Raw genomic sequence first — 12,822 nt, 5'->3', positions numbered from 1 at the left:
GTGAAAATTAATGAATAAATGAATTTAATTTGTATTATTGCTTCAATTCCTTTTTTGCCTTGTAATGGTCACTACAAGCTTAAAAGAATCAAAGACCTATTCAGTGTTTGATGTTCTGATGGACATCAAACACAATAAAGAGACTCACATTGCGGCTGCTTTGAAAAAGATCTGTTAATATTGTGGGGTTTTTTTTGAGGTGAGTTTTTGTAAAACTGCATCTGTGAGTGAAGTATAATGATGAAAGTTTAATAATTCAGTGTGTACCAAAGGCCTTAGTGTTCATTCAATTAAGCTATGATTTTTTTTATAGTTTTGCCACTTAATTCTTTCTTTCAGAGTCGCAGACACTGATCAGCCATAACATTAAAATCACCTCATTTCTACACTCACTGTCCATTTTATCAGCTCCACTTACCATATAAATGCACTTTGTAGTTCTACAATTACTGACTGTAGTCCATCTTTTTCTCTACATACCTTTTTAGCCCGCTTTCACTTTGTTCTTTAATGGTCAGGACCCCCACAGAGCAGGTATTATTTGGGTGTTGGATCATTCTCAGCACTGCAGTGACAATGACATGGTTGTGGTGTGTTAGTGTGTGTTGTGCTGGTATGAGTTGATCAGACACAGCAGTGCTGCTGGAGTTTTTTAATACTGTGTCCACTCCTACCTAATTGGTCCACCTTGTAGATGTGAAGTCAGAGACGATCGCTTATCTATTGCTGCTGTTTGAGTTGGTCATCTTCTAGACCTTCATAAGTGGTCACAGGACGCTGCCCACAGGGTGCTGTTGGCTGGATGTTTTTGGTTGGTGGACTATTCTCAGTCCAGCAGTAACAGTGAGGCGTTTAAAAACTCCATCAGCATTGATGTGTCTTATCCACTCATACCAGCACAACACACACTAACACACCACCACCATGTCAGTGTTACTGCAGTGCTAAGAATGATCCACCACCCAAATAATACCTGCTCTGTGGTGGTCTTGGAGAGTCCTGACTATTGAAGAACAGCATGAAAGGGGGCTAACAAAGCATGCAGAGAAACTGATGGACTACAGTCAGTAATCGTAGAACTACAAAGTATATGGTAAGTGGAGCTGATAAAATGGACAGTGAGTGTAGAAACAAAGAGGTGGTTTTAACGTTATGGCTGATCGGTGTAGATTGCTTTTCTAGTCATGTTAATCCAAATAAAACAGGGCAAACAAACTGATTAGCAATATATAAAGACCATGTGTGGTTTTACTTTTCAGTGTGCTCAGGCTTTACTAGAGATTAGATTGAAAAATGTTACTTGATCGGTTGAATCTTTGTTTCTATGCAGATGGTGATGTCAGAATTTCACATAAACAATGTAAATGTCTTCAGATTGAAACTGCAGCTGGTGGTAAACATTGGGCCCTAATTAGAAATCAAGCATTGCTAAAATGCTACAGCCTGTCTAAGTATTATTGCTGACTATGTGCATCCCTGAATGTGCAGCTGACAAAGCTGCTGCAAATCCATAAATCTTCTTAGCATGGCCATAAATTAAAGAAAAATGTTTCAAACATACTGAAATTAATGCCACATACATTATTCTAAAAGCAAAGGGGAATCCTGCCCAGTCTAATACTGGTCTGATTGTGTTTCTGATCATGTAAAAAAAGTAAGTGAACCAGTTGATTACTAATAAAAATGTGGTATACATTTAGTCACAATTATAGCAAAACAGTCTGACTAAATTAAAAACAAAGAGTTGTACTGATCACGTATTTATTGAGCACATTCGGTAAACAATCAGATTGCAGGGAACAAAACAGGTGAACCGCTACACCAACTAGGCATAACATTATGACCACTGACAGGTGAAGTGAATAACACTGATTATCTCTTTATCACGGCACCTGTTAGTGGGTGGGATATATTAGGCAGCAAGTTAACATTTTTTTCCTCAAAGTTGATGTGTTAGAAGCAGAAAAAAGTGTAAGGATTTGAGCGAGTTTGACAAGGGCCAAATTGTGATGGCTAGACGACTGGGTCAGAGCATCTCAGATCAGTGGATCATTCTCAGCACTGCAGTGACACTGACATGGTGGTGTTGTGTTAGTGTGTGTTGTGCTGGTATGAGTGGATAAGACACAGCAATGCTGATGGAGTTTTTAAACTTCACTGTCACTGCTGGACTGAGAATAGTCCACCAACCAATAATATATCCCGTGGGCAGCGTCCTGTGACCAGTGATGAAGGTTTAGAAGATGACCAACTCAAACAGCAGCAATAGATGTGCGATTGTCTCGGAGTTTACATCTACAAGGTGGACCAACTTGGTAGGAGTGTCTAATAGAGTGGACAGTGAGTGGACATGCTATTTAAAAACTCCAGCATTCCACTCATACCAGTATCCACCACCTAAATAATACCTGCTCTGTGGTGGTCCTGACCATTAAAGAACAGGGTGAAAGCAGGCTAAAAAAAAAAGCATGCGGAGAAACAGATGGACTACAGTCAGTAAGTAGAACTACAAAGTGCTTCTATATGGTAAGTGGAGCTGATAAAATGGACAGTGAGTGTAGAAACCAGGAGGTGGATTTAATGTTATGGCTGATCGTGTAGAATACTAGTGTACTACATAGCACAGTAACAAAACATTGGTGGTGTGCAACTTACTATAGAGGTATGCAGTATGAAACACAATATGGTGATTTAATACAGGTTTGCTGTTCTGGCTGGCTGGTAATGTAGTATATAAACCTCTTTTGCCATTTAACTTTACTTTCCAGTATACTGAAACCAGTCAATCCAATATAGGAGAATAAAGTAAGTAGCCTACTTGTCTCCCATTGGATAATAATATGCTGCTTATTTTAAAGCTGTGACTGATCTGTGTCACATATTTGCTATGTAGATTTGTTATTTTTGCGGTCAGTTTGGGTAATTACCTTAAAAAATGCTGTCTGCTGTCTCTTTTTTACTAATTCACCTTGGGTGCTTCTGTACTTTGTCCACACCAGGGTTAGACTGCCCAGCTTTGACCTTGCAGAGCTCCCGTAGTCTGGACACCCTGTCTGATCTTAAACTGCAGCGGCTGGAGGCGGAGCTAGAAGGGGCGCGCCACGAGGCACAGGGGGCTTGTCAGCGAGAGGAGGAGCTAAAGGCTGAGTGTGAGAGACTGCAAGAGGAATTAGGAGAGCTTCAGAACAGCCAGAGACAACGGGTCAGTACAGTTACTGGTCAATTAATAGGTTAGGAAAAAAGGGCCAATGACACGATTTCTACCGTGCCACAGTCAGCACAGTCCATCAGCCAAAATGTTTAGGGCCTAAATGTATTTTTTCTTGTTTTGCACTTGACCTTAAAGGATAAAAATAACATATTAGGACCTAAGTTGCATTTGGGTCCTAAACTGTCTTACTTGCTAATCAAATCCATTTCAGATTTAAAAAATTGGACATTTATCGTGTTAAAACATAAACAAGAACTATTTATTTTGACGGACATCCTTTATAAATTTGACCTTACGTCTGTGACTTGTTACACTCACTCACTCTCTCTCTTAACGCTTAACCAGAGCGGTAGAGAGAACAGAGTGGCGACACTCCCATAGGGAACCGTTGGAAAGGGGGCGGGACATTTTTTTCTGCGCAGCTTCCGGGTTGTGGAGCTCTGAATAGTTCCAAACATCCCATAGAGCCCCATTCATTTCCACTACTTATCAAACATTTTTAGCTGTATGTTGCTTTGTTTTAAAAAAAGAATGAATTTAATGTCATTAATATACTTAATACTGTTATTGTTTAGCATTTGCTCAGCACTAAATGTTACATGTTTATCTTAATTAATAGGTATAACTGAATTTAGCTTAGTCAGTTAAGCTTAATTAATGACACACGAGTCTTTTCACCTAAAATGAGTTGATTAATCAAGAGTCTTGTTACAGAAATGATCATAAAACATTAGAACCACAATAAATCATTATACTTTTACTTTCATACTTAAGTACATTTGAAGGTAAATTTAGTTTAGTACTTTAGTGGAGGTAAAGAGTATTTTTACTTTTACTACTACTTTTACTGGAGTAATATGTTACCTTGGATATCTCTACTTTAACTCAACTACATGGTTTGTGTACCTTGTCCACCACTTACATTAGACAAAATGAACTAGTGCATATTCATAATGAATTCATTAATGTATTACATGTAGGAATCAATTATTAATCACTCATGAAATAAGAGATGAATGAATGCTTTTTCATGTACCTGCACTATAATGTTTTTGGTACGGTAATGTGTTTATGAATCTGTTCATTCAGTGCAGGTAAATCTTATGAATCCAGCCACATGGCTTAGTGTTTAACCAAAATGATTATTATTATGAATCCTCAGGAAAGTGAAGGGAGATTAGTTTATGCAAAAAACTTTAATGTCTATACTGTATATTGTCTCTACTACTTAATGATATCGCATTATGTAATGTATGCTAATATCATGTACTGTGTGTTAACAAGAACGACCTATTAACAAGTCATTATAAACATCAATCTTCCACTTTATATACCAAATTGACATTAAAGCAGATGCAGTAAATGTAAACGCAGTTGAAAATACCCAGAAATTGTACAAATGTTTATTATTTGCCGTTTAATATTTCATTTACTGCTGCCTGTCCCATTTGAGAACATGACAGCGCCGGGTTTGTTTGGAACTATTGAGGGTTACATGAACCACGTGACCGCGTAGCGGCGAGATCAAGGAGTGTCGCAACTCTCTCTATCTACGGCTCTGCGCTTAACCAATCAGGGTTGGATGGGGGGGGGCGGAGCCTATCCAAGCTTTTCAATGGGTGCAAGGCACACAGTAACACCCTGGACGGGGCGCCAGTCCATCGCAGGACACACACACACACACACGCACACACACACACAAAATTCACCTATAGGGCAATTCAGTGTCTCCAATTAACCTGACTGCATGTTTTTGAACTGTGGGAGGAAACCAGAGCCCCTGGACGAAACCCACGCAGACACGGGGAGAACATGCAAACTCCACACAGAAAGGACCTGGACCGTCCCGCCTGGGGATCGAACCCAGGATCTTCTTGCTGTGAGGCGACAGTGCTACCCATCGTGTGACTTGTTACAATACAATTCATATGTGCAGTTATTTATTTAAATGTTATTTTACTCCTGCTGGGTGACCAGCAGCTACTTTATTAACACATTTACAGTGTAAATCTTCCCAGGACCAACATCAGTCCGAGGAGCACAGCCTTGATTTTTACCTTTACACCCTGTACAGTGTTCCATGTTCTTCCTGTGTCTTTGTGTTTTTCTTTCTACTTCCCAAAACATGCTGATAGTGTGCATATTGTGAAGAGTAAAGTTTTGTTTAGCATCCAGTGTTTTAAGTGGCGCTGAATCCACCCCCAATAATCCCCCCACACACACAACCTGAGTGACTAATGTGTGATGTAACGTGATGTCAATCTTGTTTTATTTTTTCTTTAAGTTAAAATTGGATATACAGTTTAGTAAAGTAATGTTTAGTCTTTTCCTTTATTTGCTTTTCTTCTATTTATGCATACCTGCTTGTGATGCAAACTTGTTTCTAATTGTTAAAGAAATGCTATATAAATTAGGACTGATCAGTGGAACATTCTGGAACATGTGGGTCTTGTTATTTGATATAAAGGTAACAAAGTATTTCACAGTAAGAACATCATATTAACACTTAAATCTGGCTGATGTAGAGTATTGCTGTGGTGATGCTTTGCTGTTTTAAGGCATGGGCAACTTTGTATAACAAACAATCATGTCAACCAGTCAACAGATGGTCAGACTGGTCAGATTTGGTTTCAGATGTTGCCATCAAGAAAGACTCGTTAGTGTTTGCCAATCAAGCGTTTCATTGACACATCATCTGTGTGACGCTGCAAACTACCCATTGTGTGTGTTGCAGGTTAAGACGGCCGGAGTGTTATTAGAGAGCAGAAAATGACACGATCAGAATAATGTTGGATCATACATATATATAGTTGTCACACGTAACTAATGTTGCTGACTTTTGTTGTCCACAAGTCATTTTTTGCGAGTCACGAGTCAAGTCCGAGTCATTTGAAACGAGTCGAGTCTGAAGTCGCTGTGTGTGCAACTTACGTGCGACTCGGACTTGAGTCGCAGACTCGAGTCCCCATCTCTGGTTTCAGGTTTTTGAAATTGACTTACGTTTTTGCATAATTTAATGTGATAAATACAGAAACAATAAGAAAATGGTTTAAGGGCTAATGAAATTAAGAATAAAGCATAACACCAAAGCTTCAGACACTCTGCAAAGTTCTCTACGTAAAGGTGTGGTTTGTGCAGTACATCAGCTGTTTTTTTCCAGGCCTGGAAGATCTTTAGCCCCACGTTACAGTTACAGGCTATGCTATATGTTGTTCTTGTGTTTTTGGTGCAGGAGGTGAGCTCCACTTGTGCCCAGTGTGACGTGGAGTGGATAAAGAAAGTGGGAGATGAACAGTAAGTAACTACAATTCTTCTTTATAGTATTTGCTGTGATGTAGTCCAGTTTGCTCTTATTTAAGTTTAGTAAAATTATTAAACAGCTTTAGTCATGCACAGCGTTGACAGATATACATAAAAAATAAGGCTGAGCAGTAGGGGGCGGTATAGGGTTATGACATATGTAAGTCTTAAACCACCAAGCTGCTACCAGTGTGGTTTTAACAAATAATGTTTCTTTTATGATCATGCATGCACTGAAAATGCTTTAAAAAATGTTTCCCTAATCCCCCACTCTTCATTCTCCTTTACATTACAGCAGAAAACTGGCTTTTTCTCAGTGTAGATGGAGATATTGTAAGAAAACTGAAAGTACGCATAAAGTACGTGCAGAGATGTGTAGTTAGAAACCCACTCCTTTTCCACCTCACTCACCTCAGAGTTTCATCATTCTTAAGCTTCTCTTTCTGAATCGCACAGTGAGTTCTTGTAAGTGCTGGCATTTAATGTAAATGCCCAAAGGCTGCTACCAAAATACGCTTTGCTGGTTGGCAGTTATTTGTGTTTCTTTAGAAATTTTACATTAAGTGATTTCCTGTCACAGTCGGTGAAAGTACAAAGTTTTGGTAAACTTTTTATGACCTTGAAATAGATAAACTGAATAAATCACAGCAACCCTGTCATTATCTGTTTAATAAGGAAAACTGCTGCAGATTTATCACTAATTTTTCATGTACGATATTTCATGGACATGTTAAGCTGTTATATCAGCAATTATTAAACTTATTAAAAAGTTTGTTTGTTTATTAGAGTTTTAACGACATGTTCTACACTCTTTGGTTACATTCATGACAGAAATGGTAGTCACTCATTACACAAGATTCATCAGTTCACAAGGCCATATCGAACACAATCATGGACAATTTAATGTCTCCAATTCACCTCACTTGCATCTCTTTGGACTGCGGGAGGAAACCGGAGCACCCGGAGGAAACCCACACAGACACGGGAAGAACATGCAAACTCCACACAGAAAGGACCCGGACCGCCCCACCCGGGGATTGAACCCAGGACCTTCTTCCTGTGAGGCAACAGTGCTACCCACTTAGCCACCATGCCGCCCATTAAACTTAATACTAAACAACTTGAATTAATCTCCTAAGTAAATGTATCTGAGTGTGTATATTGTGGACACCTGGCCAAAGGTTTGTTGAGCATCCCTTTCTAAAACCATAAGGATTTAGAATACCTTTCAAGGATGCAAGGATTTAAATAAATAAAAATCATATACGCCTCATTTACAGTGTTTCAAAAAATGTCAACCCAAAACCTGTTTTAACATAAACAACGTGTCACTAGAATCAGTTTGACTGGCATCTTCATTTTTAAATCATTACAGTTTAGGCCTATTATACATTTTATTAGGCCTTTATGTACATTTTTATGTTAAGTAAGGTTAGCTAAATAAAAGGTGGTGTACACCTATTTCAAGGTCTTGTTTATTGAATTTAAGATCTGACTGGGCCAGTGAAGAACTTCAGTTTATTTTATTTTACCTCCCATTTTAAGCACAATAATTAATCCTGACCAGACTACAAGTGCCTGCTGCTAAAATATTTCCATAATGTAATGTTACCATATTTTATACAGTGACAATTGGGAGGATTAACTTTATTTATTAGCTGACTAACTCCAACTGTTGTTTTGTTTTTTTTACCTCTTTATGAGGTATAGTAATAAAATATCAATTAGGAGGGTCAAATAATTCGGACCATGAGTAAGGACAATGTGCTGGCAACTGGCTGATGTGCCTAGTTAGATTTACATTAGTCATACAATTTAGAAGAAACAGTTTCTCAGACTAAAATTTTTGTCTTTTTGTTTTACTATTTTATAACAGACAACTGAGCCTTAATGCATGATGCATTTGCATCCATTTGAAGATCTGTTCTTCTCTATGAATAGATTTTTGGCTTAGACACATTGATTAATCCTTATGAAACAGCTAATTCACACACACACACACACACACACACACACACAGGTGCTGACTATTAACATACTGTGTGACTTGGCCAGGTATGTTGTTGCATAACAGTTAAGCATGTCTTTAAATCGGGTTATAAATACGCTTCCCAAACCCTGTGTTCTTAAATGTTGGGACATTCAAATTGAACATGTGATCCGGTTCACTTGGGTTGGTTCAGTCACTTGTACTGACATTCTGATTGCGATTGATTTACTGCATGAAAATGCATCCAAATATCACTTTTCTTCCATGCACTCATCTTCTGTAAATAAATCCTTCTCTCTTAATTCTCTTGGCACCTCACACTTTTCTTGTCAGTGACACTTTTTTCTAAGTGGAATCTTGATCATGCGGGAGAGGGAGGTGGACTCACCTACCAATCAGATGGGTATATTAATGGGTCAAGGGTTTAAAATTACCATGGGGGCTATGATACTCCGTAAGTGGTACAGTACTAAAGTAGCCTGTAAGTATTTGCATTTTAATAATAATAATAAAACTATATTTTGCTTACAAGAAAATATGCTGCATTACTGATCTATACCTTGACTACTGATAATAATAATAGCATGTGCATAAAATCAGCCACATAAACACCAGTGTGTTTAACCGCTTGTTTATTGGAAAATTTAATTACTTAGATTCACGGACTGGAGTAAAGTCGGTTCAGCCAAATCATCTGAGTGCGCGGTGTTTCGGTGAGTCTGCTCACTCGCCTTGTGTACTTAGCGGCAGCCAGAGGACTCATAGGATCCGGGTTAATTGAGATTTTGGACTCGTGATTCCTGATTCAGTACAAAGATTTGAATCATTAACCCGGGTGATTCAGGAACCGCCCAGCTCTAGTACAGAAGGAGGCTTGGCATTGTTTTGGTTAAATACCCATGGATTTTTCAAAATCCCAATATACGCCTTAATGTACCTTCAGTCACCCATAATGACAGCACTGATACAACCCCTTACCATGACAGATTAAAACCTTTTGCTGGGTTTGAAGATTAGGGGGTGGCATAAGGTGGATTGTCTGTATATTTCCGTTAGAAGTATTTGACATTGTCTCATGCCAGAACCAATTGTATGATGACAGCTTATCATTAACCATGCACCATTTTGTTTTCTTTTTTTTTGCATTTTCCTCCAATTTTCCTCCCAATCTAGTTGTATCCAATCACCACATTGCATTTTGCTTCCTCTCTACTGCTGCTGCTGTTAGACATGACTGATTCTGAGCCCATATGAACTCGTCTTGTGCAGGTTAAAAGAAGCATTCGGCTACTGCACACGTGTCAGAGGGTTGTGTCTTAGCCATGAATCAGTCTCCATTATTGCACTAAAATATATGGACTGTGGTTTGGGATTATGAAAAATTGAGAAGCTTAAACTGAATTTACCTAAACAATTTGTTATTTATATATTATTAAAAAAAATGCAAGCTATGCAGCCTGACAACATCTGTCAGTACCAAGTAAACAAGTATTCTATGTTCTAGTTTCCATAGCAAAGGTCGGCTACAGCTCATGCAGCCAGCTTTTGTGTGCCTACCCACACATACATTCAGTCTCAGAATCATCAATATACTTTCAAAAATGCTATGACACACAGGCCTGCCCACTCACATGTACTCTTAACACATATCCAGGTACATACACTATACATGTGGGGGTCCTAATGTTTTTGTTTATCAGTGAAAACAGTAATACTCTATAAATACTTAGTAATACTTTATAAATTCTCATGACTAATGACTAAGAATTCATCCTGCTTAAATCTGAGATTAGCCTTTATATTATTTACATTTTCGGCATTGAGCAGTACTGTGTTTTGTCTAAGCAATTGAGGGTTAAGGGCCTTGCTCAAGGGCCCAACAGTGGCAACCTGGCAGTGGTTGGGCCTGAACCAGCAACATTTTGGTTACTAGTCCAACACCTTAACCACTAGGCTACAACTGCCCTACTCTTGGTTTGCAGGTGTCTCTTCGTAATGGTGGAATCACTACCGCTCACTTTGAAACGAACAAGGCCTGCAATCCCAATTCTAAGTCACTTTCTTTATAAGCCAATAATGTGCCAATTCAACTATTTGAACTTCAAATTACTGTTCCGTGTTTTCCCCATTTAAAGATGGCTCACACTGTGTTTCGCTGGAGTCCAGAGCCCTAGAAATTGTTTTGTAACTCTTTCCTGACTGATATATTTAAAGAACTTTCTGTTCATTATGGCATACATTTGAAAAGCAGAGCAAGTGGGCCGCTCAGGTGGCGCAGCTGTAAAACACACTAGCACACCAGAGCTGACATTTTAAACTCTTTGACGACCAAATTGGGAGGGAAAATTGGGAAAAAAATACAAAAAAAGCAGAGCAAGCTAAAAAGCTGAGATGATGTGGGGTTTGTATGTTAACTTTTGAATTCTGGGGTAATGTCTACACCAAAAGCAAACAGCATTAAAACCAACAGTTCATTTGACAAATTTGACTTCCAGCCTCTTAACACTACTGGAAGTGGAGAGATTTGTTAGATTCATGCCAAATAAAGATATTTTGTTTTATTGGCCTGTATTCTGTACTGGTTTAGGAGGCATAATGAGAAGTCCTGCTGATTTGATTAATTGACATTAACAGCATTTAGCAAAGGCTTTTTGTCCAAAGCGACTTACAATTGTAACTGATTACAGTGCAAGCAACTAAGGGTTAAAGGTCTAACAGTGGCAGCTGTGACAAGCAACCCTCTGCTGATGACTAGTCCAGTAAATTATAATGTATATGTGGTCCTATTTGTGCCTCCCACACACACTTTGGTAGGTTCATCCTCTATATCATTAATAGTTGTCTTGTATACTGTCATCATTTAAGCTTGTTGTATGCCATTTTACACATTTAAGAGAAGATCACACATTCAGGGGGATGGTGTAAGGTGTAAAAGTAGTGCGTCCGAACTGAGAGTTTGACAAAAGTGTCAGCAGTGTTTGTGTGTGTGTGTGTGTATTTGTGCTAAAGTGTCTGTGTGTGTGCTGAAGTGTGAAAAGTCACACATTACCTTAAACATTAATCAGTGTGCCTCAGAGGTCTTTGTGGTGTCTATCCAGTGGCAGTGTGTTGCGTGTTCTGGCTACTAGACACCTGTAGAATTGTTCAGGTTGGCATAGAGTGGCTTAAATGGCCTGATCGGGGCATCATGGACACCACGGTAAGAATAATCTAATGCTTCAGGTTATCAGTCAGCATAAGGGTTGATTGCTCTTTGTATTTGGTTTGTCTTGTTGGGATTAGCACTGTAAAGTAGAATTCATTTGTTAAAAGGTTTATTTATTTATTTATTTATTTATTTATTTAAATAAAGGTCATTTGTAAAACAGTCAGCTGTAAGAAATGAAACTGCATGTCTTTCAACTGTAAGACTAAGCTTCAGATGTTCAGATTGTTCTGCAAATGCTTTGCTGCACTTTCCTCTTAAGGTTCAGCTTTAGCTTTGTCCATTTGTCACACATTGGTGGTTTTTGGTAGATTTTAACTTCCTTATTAAAAATGAAATGCTTCTGTTGGTCACATCCTCTGCCCCCGGGACTTCGTCCTTCTCTTTTTTTTCTCATGCACCACATAGAGGTTTCTGGTAAATTATTTATACAGTACATTGACACATTTTTTGACACGCAGATCATTTTAACTTAGCTTAACTACATTTACAAAGCTACAGAGCATTTTTAACCTTAAAACTCTCAAAGAAATCAAATCAAATGAAAGGCCAAATAAATATTAATGCAATTGAAAACGGGTGGTGTTGCTGCCTCAAGTTCCTGCTTTGATACTCAGTGGTGTATAGTAACAAAGTATTCATACTAGATTAATAAGTTAGAATACTAGATAAATAGATTGGTGTTTAAACACGTTACTGCGCAGATGCAAACATGTTTTCTAAAAGGGATCAGAGTGAAGCACGTCTTTCACACCGATCAAAGATATGGAAGTATCAGCATTTCAGAAGCTCCCCGTCCAACACACTGATGTAAGTTGAGAATGATTAACAAAGTAAAGCCAAAGCATCAGTGTTTTATTATTGTTATTATTAGCATTAACATTGTTCAGATATCTAGCTACCATTTTCAATTACATTCGAACCACAAATACGTTTCACTAAATTTGTTTGTAATTAATTCAGTGTCGAAATGAAGACACACCCATCATTTTTAAACACCCACCTACAGACAGATATTTCCTCAGATAACTTCTGTATTACACCGACAGAGGAAACATTCATGGTGTTGAGGAACATGCAGGTCTTTAACCTTTTAATGGTCTCAAAAAGAACTCC

General features: G+C 38.4%; 1 protein-coding gene across 1 annotated transcript in view; it reads left to right on the top strand.

The window, feature by feature from the left end:
- Positions 1–12,822, top strand: part of tbkbp1 (TBK1 binding protein 1) — a 108,370-nt gene that overhangs the window by 85,134 nt on the left and 10,414 nt on the right. Inside the window, exons 6-7 of the mRNA XM_063003763.1 lie at positions 3,000–3,202; positions 6,444–6,505. Coding sequence (XP_062859833.1) covers positions 3,000–3,202; positions 6,444–6,505 — 265 coding nt within the window. The remainder of the gene's footprint in view (positions 1–2,999; positions 3,203–6,443; positions 6,506–12,822) is intronic.

This window comes from Trichomycterus rosablanca, chromosome 10 (assembly GCF_030014385.1).
Source record: "Trichomycterus rosablanca isolate fTriRos1 chromosome 10, fTriRos1.hap1, whole genome shotgun sequence".
Lineage (NCBI taxonomy): Eukaryota > Metazoa > Chordata > Actinopteri > Siluriformes > Trichomycteridae > Trichomycterus > Trichomycterus rosablanca.
The sequence above is the reverse complement of the archived record's forward strand: the minus strand, read 5'-3'. Positions and strand labels throughout refer to the sequence as shown.